General features: G+C 45.9%; 1 protein-coding gene across 1 annotated transcript; it reads left to right on the forward strand.

The window, feature by feature from the left end:
* Positions 1-2794: 2794 nt before the first annotated feature.
* On the forward strand, positions 2795-11074 carry TACR2 (tachykinin receptor 2). Its single transcript, XM_074830004.1, has 4 exons — positions 2795-3207; positions 6700-6894; positions 10089-10245; positions 10874-11074. Exons 1-4 carry the CDS (start codon positions 2804-2806, stop codon positions 11072-11074), a joined length of 957 nt encoding a protein of 318 aa, XP_074686105.1. The 5' UTR covers positions 2795-2803.
* Positions 11075-13088: the final 2014 nt, after the last annotated feature.

Genomic DNA, 13088 nt, shown 5'->3' on the forward strand with positions numbered 1-13088 from the left:
CCTTATTCACCCTTCCTGACCTGCATCTTTTGTTTGCATCTCTCACCCTTTGCTCAGACCTGGGATCGGTGACTCAGCATGGAAATGTTTGGCCTTGAACAATCTTGCCCGTAATAAAAACAACAGTGAAACCAGCCAAACCCAAACCCCCTGCTCTCAGGTAGTTCCTTTCCCTGGTGTAACTCCAAAATCATTGGAGAGGTGGGTTTTGCCGGTAGTCCCAGGCAAGTGCAACTTTCCTGAGGAATTTGGAGCCTGCCTTTTTGTAAAGAATCACTCGTTTGCAAGTCAAAAGGCCGATAGCCCACGCTACATCACTGGCCGGGCTCCAGGAAGATAACCTCGTCAATGCACAACCAGCAAATGAAGAAAAGGTGTGGGTGTGTATAAACGAAAGCAAGTCCCTGCTGACTGGTATGATGAAATGTTGACCAAAGGGTGGCTGCTCTCCGATTATCACCTGAGTAACAGATCAGGGACCAGGGCAGATGTTTCAGAAGGCAGCAGTGGTGCTTCCAAGGAAACATGGGCAACCTGACCATCTTCAAAGTCAGCCAAGAGAGGTTATAGTTTCACCCCGGAAACATCAAAAAGTACAGTCCTTTTTCTAAGTGCTTGCTTATGTTCTATATGCTTTCTATAACAAAGACTGATAAAGCACTTTAGCTCTGCTCTCAGCTAAGCATATGGAGGTTTCTGCTCATATTCACCTTGGAATTTGAAATGATTTGAGAGGGATGAAGAAAAAAATATGAAGAACACTATTAGCTGTGGAATTCATATTGCGAATCATGAACAGCCCCCCTGGACTGTATACGGAAAGTGGAAGGTTCATAAGCTGTTTAATGAGGTGTCTGTGGAAGACTTTCAAAAAGAGCCTGGAGCAGCTTTGCAATGCACGTGTGAAGATACATACAAGTGTATTTTTGCAGTTTCTGGGTAGGGAAGTGAGTGGAATTGCCTGCAGAGAAAACCGTCATGAGGACAAAGAGATATTGCATGTAGTACTACAGGTATTAATTTCTAAAAAACAACATTTGGGTAATACCGTATCAGAGAAGACCTGCTTTAAAGAATGGTTAGTTTAAAGTTTAAAGTTAGTTTAAAGGTGGTTAGGTGGTGGGTTAACTGAAGGCTGCCTCCAGAATTAATGAAGCAAGGAAAGAGTTCAGGCTGAGCTGGTGGAAAGGATCCTGAAGCAGTAAATACTGCCCTGTTACAGGGGCGCCTGGCATGGCTGCAGCTCCAGCAGCTATGGGAGCTGGAAAACTACTGCCGTGCCAGTGCCACACGCACAGGGGGAGTTTTCTCTTTTATGTTACTTTCTGAATTCTGAAAACTGGTTTTAATGTCTGAAAACAGGTTTTAATACCTGAAATGCTTTCAGCTTCCAGCAGAGCAGGCACCAGCCAGTGCCAAGTACTCTTTGAAATCTCAGCCTCGACATGTTGCTTATGTTTATGTCCTTTACTGCAAAGCTGAGAGCGAGCAAGAGCAGCAGAGACGGCGGTCAGCAGGTCCCCTTTTCTGTGAAGAGCAGATATTCCTTCTTGCATGCGTGAGGTCAGTAAGTTTCTACAGCACATGTTGGGAAAGGGGATGCAGCGGTCCGAAGGGGGAGTGCCTCCCCCTTTCAGCCCCTCAGCATCACAGCGCGTGGAGGCTGGGAGCCGAGGCTCCTCTGGATGTTTCTGTGCTAGAGAGCAGCTGAAGAAGGATTTCTGGAGCTCCAGATGAGATCCTGGGTGCCAGCTTCCCACTGAAGCCTTATTAGAAGTCCCAGATCAGGTTTGGCCTCTCTCCCGGCATTATTTGCCGGCAACCCTTCAAGCACCAGCAGGATATGTTGCTATAATTAATAAATTAAATCATTAAATAAATTAAATCATACCGAATCTACTAAATACGGCTATTGCTAAAATTGTGCTGAATATATTTTGTTTCTTTCTTGCTATTGAGAGCTTGCCGGGAGGCAGGGAGGGTCCTAGAAATGCAAGGATTGCAGGACTGGCAAACCTGGCAAAGTAGCTACCCTTGCATTTAAGCCTGCGAAATCCTGATATAGCAGCATGTCCATTTCAGAGGTTATTTCAAAACAAATGGAGAGGGGGGGGGGGGGGAAAGAAGTTTCAAGTACCACTTTGCCATGTTTCATTTGATGTCAAATTGGTTGTTTAGTTTTTGCCTGCAAGAGACTCCACCTCCTTTCAAAGTCCCCTTAAACCCTGTAGAGAATTTATCCCAGTACGGCTCCTGCCTTGCACTTAACAGTTACACAGGCAAAGAAAACCAAATGCCCTCAGTCCCGCTGCAGAAGATTCAGACACCTGGTGCCTTGGAAAACCACTGCCCTGAAAAAGAAGGATTTCCACTTGGATTGAAGTGTTTTCTGGCATGATACTTCCATTTATATTTTCTTGACCCTAAAAATAATTTAAAGGAAGATATTGCTGGTCACTGACCTGGAAAACACCTTCCTCCCCTTCCCTTTTTTTTCCCCTTCTTTTTTTCTTTCTTTTTTAGAGGAAAAAGAAACTCAAGGGGGAGAGTTGTTCTTTAGTTTTTGCTCTTAGGCACAGGTTAAAATGCCAGGCAAGGAGGAGGCCCTCGATATCGCTCATCTCCTCCTGGAACTGCATTGCATCACTTGGAAAACAGGACGAACGGACATGAGACATGTCATCCCGATGTCTTTTTAACGGCACTTAGTCATATGCATGGGGATTCATAACACCAGCATCTACTGCAAGAAAATGAGCAGATGACAGAAGATTTTATTTTACACTTAGCCGAAGGAAAAACCATGAGCACATTTTCCATTTTAAATGCTAGCAACGTTTCGCAGGCTGACTCCCTTGAGGACAGTGGCAATTGGACGGCGGTAACCCAATTTACCCAGCCGGGATGGCAAATTGCTTTGTGGGCTATCACCTATTCCTGCATCGTTATCACATCCATCGTTGGCAACGTCACCATCATCTGGATTATTCTTGCGCACAGGAGAATGAGGACTGCTACCAATTACTTTATCGTTAATTTGGCTCTTTCGGATTTGCTGATGTCCACTTTCAATACCATCTTCAATTTTATTTACGCCAGTCACAACGTCTGGTATTTTGGCGAGGAATTCTGCAGGTTTCAGAACTGGTTCCCCATCACCGCAATGTTTGTGAGCATTTACTCCATGACAGCTGTGGCTGCAGAGAGGTAAGAAGTGAATGGAGAAGATAAGGTCCGAAAAATCCACTGTAAGTGATGAAAAAATTATTGCAATACTTTGTGCAATTGGCTCCCACCTACCGTGTCAGGTGCCTTATCAGCAACGTGGGAGGAGCACCCGGCAAATAGACTATGGGGTTAGATGCTAGTTATGGCATGAAAGGAAAGCTTCGCTGTTTTATCCCTGGTCTGAATCACACCCAAATCTGTAAGGAGTGGAAGTGGCTGGTATTTTATTGTTTCCACGTTACTGGTCATAAATTGTTTCCCAGTCATCCTGCAAACTTATTTTTTTTTTAAACCACAAGAAGGACCCGTCATTTGGACAGAGCTGGAGCAATATGAATACGCTGCAGGCTGCTGAAAGTATCAGCATCCACAATCCCACTTATGAGTCCAGCAAACCACCAGAAATAGAGGGAAGCAGATCAGAAATGGCAGAGTGTGCTCCAATAGTTCACAAGAATGACTTATTCCAAGAGGGAGGAAAGTAATTACAGTGATTTTATTTTTACTTCTGAGGTAATTTGGTATTTTCATAATACTCTTTTCTATCTGCCAAGTCTCTTTTACTCAAGCTTAAATTTGTGGAGTCTGTATGTGTCTACAGCTCATTGTTTAGTAGTGTAACAGTGTTTTTCTTTTTACTAGAAAGTAGCCAAAAGTCCGTGGGAATGTCCTCTCATAAAGGCAATGGCATGTAAAAGAGGTAGAGGAGCTTAAACTCCCTCCTAGGGTCTCTGCCCTCTTCCCTCCACCTTCCTGTCTTCCCTCCGTTTCTTCCAATCGCTCCCTAGCGCTGGGAACATGCGTAACTTCTTCATCCTGTGTCCCTGCCGCAACCCCAGGGCGAGGGTCTTCCCCCGGGCAGCCAGAACCTGTGTCCAGAAATACCTGGCGGCTCATTATCAAGCCCTCCTGTTGACTTTGCAGTTTCCTTCAGGTTTCCTCCATTCCTTATCGAGCACACATATCCATGAAGGGCCCTTCCAGCTCCCTCGGGAGCGGAGCCAGCGTCCCTCAGGATCTATCCAAAAAGCATTGCTCCATGAGTCACCAGGTTTGCTCTCGTAACTCCCATCCCTGCTCACAGCTCAGGTCACCCCGGCACACCCAGGGAAGCAAGCGATAAGGACAAATCAAAGCAGATAAAAAAACTAGCAGGAGAAAGGCGGCTTTGCCCGTGTGCATGTAACGCCCACTGAAACCCACACAGGAGCTGAGGATACGGCACAGTACAGGTCAGTGGCCCCTGTGGTCCCTGGAAGGCTCACCAGTAGGCACAGGGATGAGCGATGTGTTTATCAGCCTGCAGTTGTCCACATGAAAGCAAATCCCTATTTAGAAGCAATGGCAGCTCAGTTTTAGACTCGAATACTCTTTTCCTCTTCCTGGCTTTAAATCAAGGGTTGTTGGTAAATGCTATTTTATACGTGTGGTCTGCCAAAGAGTATTTTTTTTTTTTAAATAAATCCATTTCGGTCTGTCCTCATGTCTCCCTACTCTCATTCTTTGGGAACTTCTGGTGAAAGCACCTATACAGCCAAAAATCTCTTTAGTCACATGGCACAGATCAGAAAGAAAACTTGGCATCTCATTGCTAACCATATTTAGCTATTCTTTGCTTAACCTTAAAATAGATCTTGACACTGTCTCCTGGAAACTCACAGCTTCCATTTATTGTTATGAGAACTTGTGTCCACTCAGGCTCTGTTGTTTAACTTCGATAAAACAATGTCTTTTGAAGCAGGTTATTGTAAGGAAGGAGACTAAAAAGTGACAGCTCTGTACATCATCTTTGTCTGCCGTGGAAAAGGCCCTGGCGATATTGCTCACCGTCGGGTTCAGGACCATTCTGTTTCCCCATTTTAAGCTGCTGTGTGTGCCAGAGCAGCTGCTTCCACTGCACGCTTTCCTCAGCGCTCCAGGCAGAAATGTAGTATTATCAGCTCAGGTTTCATACTCCAGTTAGCAAAGTTGCCTAGGCCCTCTTCAGAAAGTGTACAAGAGTGTCTGAAATTCAGCTTGTTTTGTCTGTGTGGGACAAGGGCTGGAGGAAAGGTGCTGGGAGCATGGTCCCAGCATCCTAGGGCATCACAGGGAGTAGGGCACGGCGAGAGGGCACAGGCAGCCCTGCCACACAGCATGAGCAGCCAGCAGATCTTAGCAGATTCGGTAAATCTCCCAACTTGCAGGAGCTTGTCTAGGAGCACGGCTCATCCCAGGGGTGCATCCCTGGCTGAGTGGGAAAGCCTCCACCCAGCAGCCCTGTAATACCTCCGGTATCTGCAACGCAGGCTGCTGCGGCAGCACAGCAGCTGGCATCAGTTATACCCGGGACTTGCTGTTCACCGAGACACAGATCGTCCGTTTGGGCACTTCTGCAGGCAAATATTCTGGAGAATATTCGCCCCCTGATTCCTCCCTGGCCGGATTAGACCATTGAATAATACTGCCTACGGCAAGCTAAAGAAAAACAAGGTGACATGAAAAATTTATAGCTAAATAAGGCTCTGCTGCCATGCAGCTCTGGCTTACTTACTGTGCCGTCTGTCCTGCAGCCGTGGCCAGGCAGCCTGGCCAAGAGACTGCACAGAGTTTGTCAGATTTTCGATATGAAAACTAGGAGGCAATTGGCATTTTCCACTCTTATTTTGCCTTCATAACAACCATGACAAAGAGTACGGAAAGCATGACAAGAAATGCATAATTGATTAGGTAGTCATTACGATACCATGCATTTCTACACAGGGAACTTAAAACCAGAGTGCCCGGGCTTGTAAGTAATCTAATACTCAGATGTGCCGTGAGGGCTCCGAGCAGGTGTGGGACGGAAGGGTCAGCCTTTCCCTTCCACTGCAAACACAGTGCTCAAGCATTTACAGGCAGAGGTGGATGGCACAAGAGTTTTCCACAGCTGAGAATCAGCGGAGAAAAATTCAGGGTAAAGGATACTCATGACCCCAGTCTGCTGTTGTGCTAATACGGGTCATCAGAGGAGACTGACATAATTAGGGAGAAACAGAGTCTTTGGGGTTTTTTTGGTAGAGGAAGGAGAAAAGGGCATGGTATTAGACAGTGCATAACTCCAAACTCATATGAACAGTTCACAGCATGAAATTTCAGATCGAACATGTAAAGCATTAGAAAAATTAATTTTTTTAAAAAAGAGAAAAAAACAAAAGAAAAATTCAAAGTAAGTGGAATAATTGCAAAGACCATATGCAGAAGGCATAGATGACTGCTTCCACCTCACACCAGAAGCATCCATCCACATGGATTTAACATACTCTGCCCTAAGACTTGCAGTCGTTCTCTTCAGAAAGGATTTACTCCTTCTAATTATTTATAGCATGGAACCTATCAAAATGTCTCTATAAATAAAGCCCACTATACAGCCCTGGTGAGTTTTTACACTTGCTATATTTGTTGTATAGTTTACCAACACAACTGTAAAAGCATTACCTATTTTTCTTGCAGGTACGTGGCAATAATTCATCCCTTCAAGCCCAGGCTCTCTGCTGGAAGCACCAGAGTCATCATAGGGATAATCTGGCTGGTGGCGTTTGGGCTCGCCTTCCCTCAGTGCTTCTACGCTGAGATCATGACGGACAACGGAACGACGAAATGCATCGTTGTCTGGCCTGATGACGTCGGATCCAAGCACCAGCTCACGTAAGAGAAACGAGAAAACTCCCAATTTGTGTAAAAGTTAATTAGGAAATTCACTTCATCTCTAAACTGTTGGCTACAGGCAGTACTGGGAGAGAGGGCAGGGGGGAACCACACAGCAGGGGAATACGGGCGTGGGGCAGCCCATCTAAGCTCAGTTTAAGCCAGCTGTGGAAAAAGCTACTGGGTGATCTCAGCTCAGGGTAAAGAAGGGTGGTGTGCCATCCTTCCCTGCTTTGAAAACTGGTTATAAGATCTAGAAACCCTAGATACAGGGCTCAGTGTATTTAAGAGAAACCAGTACAAAAACTCTCTAAACAAGCAATAAATCTTGGTTCCAAAGATTTTGGATTTTCTCCCTCCATCAGGCAGGAAGAAACTGGGTATCTTTAATGCTGAGAAGCCACACAATTAACTAAAAATTATGCTGCTCTTTGGGGGGGGGCGGGGAAAAGGAGCATGTTTCAAACATCCTAAGGTTTTATAGTCTGACTTATCTGGGCACACATCTGCGTTCCCAAAAGCGCCTAACCCTCACAGCAATTTCCTCCTGCTTTAAAGCAAGATTGTTCAGACAGATGAAACAAGCCATACCCTGCATTTAGGGGATCTGCTGTGATTAATCATTATTCAAAGCACATGATACACAGAGCAGTCTGAGAAATTTATCAAGCAAAACATATTTATACAAAGTAGTAATGGAAGAACTGTGGAAAAGGAACAAATGGATTAACGAAATGGAAACAATTTTTCAAACCAAAACCAAGTGCTAAACTCCCCGCGTCCATTCTTCACTGTGAATCCTTTTGCCCAGCTCCATGCACCAGCGACATTTTTCCCTTCTCAGTCTTCATCTCTGGCAGACAGCTGGATGCCTACTATGGTTAGTTATTACCAAACTAACTGGTTTTCACACTAATACACGCCAAGTTCCAGGAGCTTTATGTAAGTATGGCCAAGTTGCAGCATATTCAGCCACTGGCGGGGTCAGTGGTCCCCAGTCTCCAGGGTCACAGAAGAGCAAAGAGTAATGTCAGGCTCACATCATGTTGGGTGATCTTCCCCCCAGGGCCCCTTGGTTGGCCCCACGGCACATGCTGGGGAACACAGTGTGCCAGGCTCCTGTTGACTGAGAAGGAGGGATAGTAGATAATCACCTGTATACAAGTCACTGATGACTATTTCATTCAGATGAAAAGCGTGAGGTTTATTACTCCCGCATCCACGGTTTGGGAAGGATTGAAACAAGAGTTTCCCAGCACGCTGACAAAACTTCTGTGGGCTGGAAAGGCTGGTCCTGAACGTGGCAAGTAACGGGGCAAGCTCCTCCTGGGATCCCCAGCTGAAGAGCAGCAGCTCCCAAACACAGTACATCACTTCACCAGCTCGATCTCCCTGGACAGCCTCAGATTTGCAGGTGTCAGTAGCTCTCCTAGAAAGGAAGTTGGAAGCAGTGCTCCCCAGAAATCATCTTGAGTGATGGATCTCTGTTGAGACAGATGCCTGCAGTACAGACCAGGGAGGAAAAGCCACGTGCGGCCATTCGTGTGCTGGTCCAAATACCAAGGAAAAGAAATATCAAGAAACTCAAAAAAAACCCCAAAGAAATGGAGAACTGGTTCCTCTGTTGACTGGGGGTCCTCCAAATCCTTCATAGTTGAGTAAAACCAGCCTTCAAGATTTCTAGACTTCGGAAAAAAGGAAATTCATTTTCAGCAGGAAAAATGTGTACAATTATGATAGAAACACATGGAAAAAAACCAAACTATGCACTACTGTGACTGCCAGTGCCTTGAGAAATACTGGATATGAAGGGGCTGAATTTGTAGAAGTTTAACCAAAATAAAGAACCCTAGCCACAGAGGATTTTTTTCTGGTGACAGGTTAACTTTGCAGCAAAGTAGCAAAACTACAAGACTAAAAGTTTCTTTTTGCCATGTGTTCAAGCTTAGGCTCTCACCCTCTCCTCTTCCTCCCAGGACGGGATCTCTAAAAGGGCTTTGCCGCGCTTCACACACGGTATTAGACCTTCAAAAGGGGCACCGCTCTGAGGACAATCGGGAAGGGTGGAAAACAGGCAGGGAAAAACTTGCCACATTTCACAAATACAATATTTTTCTATTGGCAGCCACTGCTTTGGTATTTGCAACCACCCCAAGGAGCAAACACCACTGAGCGCCCCAACACCCATTTCGACAGCGCTCTGCAAAGCAGTTGACCCCGCTCGCTAATGCGGCGAGTAACTCCAGCGCGTTGTCATCCTGAGAAAGATCATTTGTACCCAGCCTTTTGTGGTCATTGCCAGCAGCGTGTGCCAGAGCCCTCCTGCCTAATCCCAGTTTTTACACTGTTTATGTTAATTTGACAGCTGCTGTAACTGAGTGAGCAGGTTTCTCCCTCCCCATAAATGGTGGTTGCTTAAAATAATCAAACACCAGCATGGGGGAATCAGCAGAAACTTGTGGGGTAGCATGGAAAGCTAGGAAGGGCTGAGCTAAAATACAGCCAAAGGAGATGCCAGCGCTTTCAGCTGAAGCAGTAACAAGTAGCCTGTTGGTGATACAGAATTGTGCATGCACACACAAATAAAAACAGTCAGCAACACAAACACAGCAATGACTACCGCTCACTTGCTGCATGCTATAAGCAGGCAATATTCCTTCCTTGCTATCTGAGAAATCTTCCCTGATGACTTTGTGCACCCTGTTAGCAGCCAGCTATATTTTGCAGTCCATGATCCAGGTTTTTTCACTGTTGCCGAATTAAGCTGTTGGCACTATGACATTCATCAAGTCACGCTGTGGTTTTTGGAATATTCTTTTCCCATACCTGTGATTTAAAGGTTTGTATTTTTACAGCCACGAGTCTCAGATGTCTCTCTTTCTTGACTGCAGTGTGATAGCAAAGCTCAGCGCACGTGGTCATGGACTGTAACTCTCTGATAAAAGATAAATGATATTACTCCATCTTGAAAGAGCAGTGAACCCAGTCCAAGGACTAATCATCACAACACAAGAGAGATGAGCTTTTGTTGTTTACAGACATCCCTGTAACGATGTTTGTAGGCAAAATTTCTGCTTCTTTATGCTTTGGGGTTGAAGTTAACGGGAGCCAGACATACATGTCCGAAAGAATTTCTGAAAGAGCCCTTCAAGAGACATACTGACTATGAAAATGTGCTTCTTGTTCTTTTTCAGGTATCACATTGCAGTGATCGTGTTGATTTATTTACTGCCTTTAATGGTGATGTTTGTTGCATACAGCATTATAGGAATTACTCTGTGGAGCAGTGCAGTTCCAGGCAACCACCTTAACAGAGTCCGCTATGAACACCAAGTTAATGCCAAAAAAAAGGTCAGAAGTGAAACTTAAAAATAATTACCCTCAGCACACCAGCCCTGCTGGCTCCAATTCCAAAACGGAGCTTGCATTTGATACAAAATCTTGTGGGATTGGGCATGAAAGATTGACAAAATATTTTGGGCCGGGGGTAAAGGACATCACCCAGCAAGTATGAAAAAAATGGTGAACTACATGCACCAGCCAGCCTCCAGGGAAGAAAGTCTCACATCGGTAGGCAGCAGGCCAGTTCCCAGCAGTCCTTAGAGAGTAAAGCCTGGTGTCCAGTGATCTGCACGTCGCAGGATAGACCAGGGAAAAACTCTGGACAGGGTGGAGAGGTTTCAGCATAACAGCAGTTACCGCATTTCCTTACCACATCTCTCTGATGTAGCTGGAAGCAGTTCCTCTGCAGAAAGTCCACTCAGTGCACTGGGAAACGATTTGCTCTAACTCTCCCCTGTTCCCAGTTTCCATCATCAGGACTGGCTTCCTTGCCATAGCAGCCCAGGTCTACATACCATACAGAGCACTCAGGAGGGCAAAACATACCCCCCCAAAAAAGCAGCATTGCCCATTCCCCCAGCAAGCTCAGATGATCACATGGGAACCCAGGAATAACACACTGGTTTTGTCTTCCTAGTTTGTGAAGACCATGGTGGTAGTTGTGATAATTTTTGCTGTCTGCTGGCTGCCCTATCACATATACTTCATCCTGGGGAGCTTCAAGGAAGACATCTACCAGCAGAAGTACATTCAGCAGGTTTATCTTGCAATCTTTCTCCTCGCCATGAGTTCGACAATGTACAACCCCATCATATACTGCTGTCTTAACCAAAGGTGAGTAGCACGCACATGTGTGCACAGAGAAAACAAAAATCTCAGTCTGAAAACGCATAAATCTCTGGAGGTGAGAACAACTCTGATTTTCAACTGCAGTCCATAGGCTGAGTAGGCAAGTTAATTTATACTCTGTTAATAATGTGAGATGAGCCATGCTCTGCGAGTGAGATTTTAACTCAGCCCTTAAGGTTTTCTGCCTCTGGGTAAAGCGCAAGCAGCAGGCGTATGATCAGTGCAGCCACACTTGCACCCATTCCCACACGCAGACTACCTTATTTCCAAGGAAAGAGGGAGGAATCTGTAATCCCTGCAAAGCATCTGCTGACCTAATGCTGGGCTGGCTCGGCCAGCCACTCCTCCCAGGCCACCACCACCCACCCCAGCACAGCCCTGAGCCCCCCCCCATGCAGACACTGGGCTCACCCCGCTGGGAAGTAGGAGCAGCCCACGGGTGACTACAGAGAGTCCCGCCTGGGCACGCTGCCATGAGTGAGCAGCTGGGAGAGCACAACCCCATCGTGCCAAGAGATGTCTCTCTTGCTCTGCGCTGAGAACGGGCTGCGCTCGGGATGCTGGTGTGGCGGGATGCTGAGTGTGGGGAGCTGTTCTGGCTGCCCTGCAGATCTCCATGCCAAATCCTGCCTGCACATCCCACTGCCAGACCTCTCCCTAACCCGCATCTCTCTTCAGCCTAGCTGCGTGCTGAGCTGAGCTTTAAGGGTATCAGCACACCTCCTCCAGCACCTCCAGTGACGTTTCACTGGGACTCCACCAGCAAAACGCCTAACCCCGGAGTGATGCTACGAGGCTCATCCCTTGAGAGCATTTCAAACAGCATCCTGCCCGTAAGACTGCAAAAGAAGGCAGGTTTGCAGCCCATTCAGCCAATCTGCATTTAATGTGAAACACCCAAACACATCCCCCTCTTCCTCTCTCAGAAAACAGAAAGCTTCCTCATTTAATTATTCATGGTTTTTTAAAAAGCTTCCAGTGAGTAAACACAATATTTTCCTCAGAAGCTCCACTTCTCACAAATGCTGTTATCAGCATGGTCAGCACCATCTACTGAGCACATCAAACATCCTGCCATTTCACTGATCTTAGATATTTACTGAAAATATAAGGAAATCTGATCATAAACTCCTATTGCTTTTCCCTCCATGGTTTTATATATTTAGCTCTTCACCTCACTCCTTTCATTTCAACAGAAACTTTTTATTTCCATGGTCATTCAGAGGTAGAACCGAGTCATGCATCTGCTCTTTCTCTGTGCAATTAAAAAAGTCATTCCACCATTTGATTTTTCTTACATTTACAGGTTTCGTTCTGGCTTCAAATTAGCCTTCCGGTGGTGTCCGTGCATAAAAGCAACTGAGAAAGACAAACTTAAACTTACATCCCCATCTCTTTACCAGACAACCCACAGGAAGTCAAGAACAACAAGTTTCAACACAGAAACTCAACTGAATGAGAAAGAGAAGACATCATTTACCCTCACCCAGCTAACGCTTTGATTTTCTCCTCCTGGTTCTGGCTCTATCTTAATTCACCATTTCAAGGCAGCAGATTTGTAGAAGCCTGAGGCAGGTCTTTTTTTTCTGGAGCAACTGTTTCCTACGGGACTTTTTCAGATGCCATCAGCATCAAAAGCAGTCTGCTTATATCCACGTAGGTCCAAATTTCACCCAGCTACGGATGCAAGTTCAGCCCTCCCTTACACCAACAACTGCAATACAGAACAGAGAGATTTTGCCCATGAGGTCAAAAAAAGTAGCGAAGCAGAGCTGAGGCAGTGCCCAGCAGTAGAATATCAATTATTCTCTTCCAGATAGTGATCTCCTGCTTTCTGTTCCACCAAGACACTTAAATCTGGAAAAGAGGTGATGGAGCAGAAGGGCTGGAGCACATCTGGCCCAGTTTGGACAGACCCTCAGGCCTGTGTGGGCAGCTAAGTCCCATGGCTCAGCAGACCTGAGGCAGACAAGACTGTGGAGCAAAGCTTGTTTATGGCAAAG

This window comes from Strix aluco, chromosome 7 (genome assembly GCF_031877795.1).
Source record: "Strix aluco isolate bStrAlu1 chromosome 7, bStrAlu1.hap1, whole genome shotgun sequence".
NCBI lineage: Eukaryota > Metazoa > Chordata > Aves > Strigiformes > Strigidae > Strix > Strix aluco.

Bases quoted from the DNA above. Each gene is read 5' to 3' on its own strand.
- TACR2 (XM_074830004.1), top strand. From the start codon at position 2,804: ATGAGCACATTTTCCATTTTAAATGCTAGCAACGTTTCGCAGGCTGAC. The intron at 3,208-6,699 runs GTAAGAAGTGAA...TTTTTCTTGCAG, and splicing joins ACAGCTGTGGCTGCAGAGAG to GTACGTGGCAATAATTCATC. The intron at 6,895-10,088 runs GTAAGAGAAACG...GTTCTTTTTCAG, and splicing joins GGATCCAAGCACCAGCTCAC to GTATCACATTGCAGTGATCG.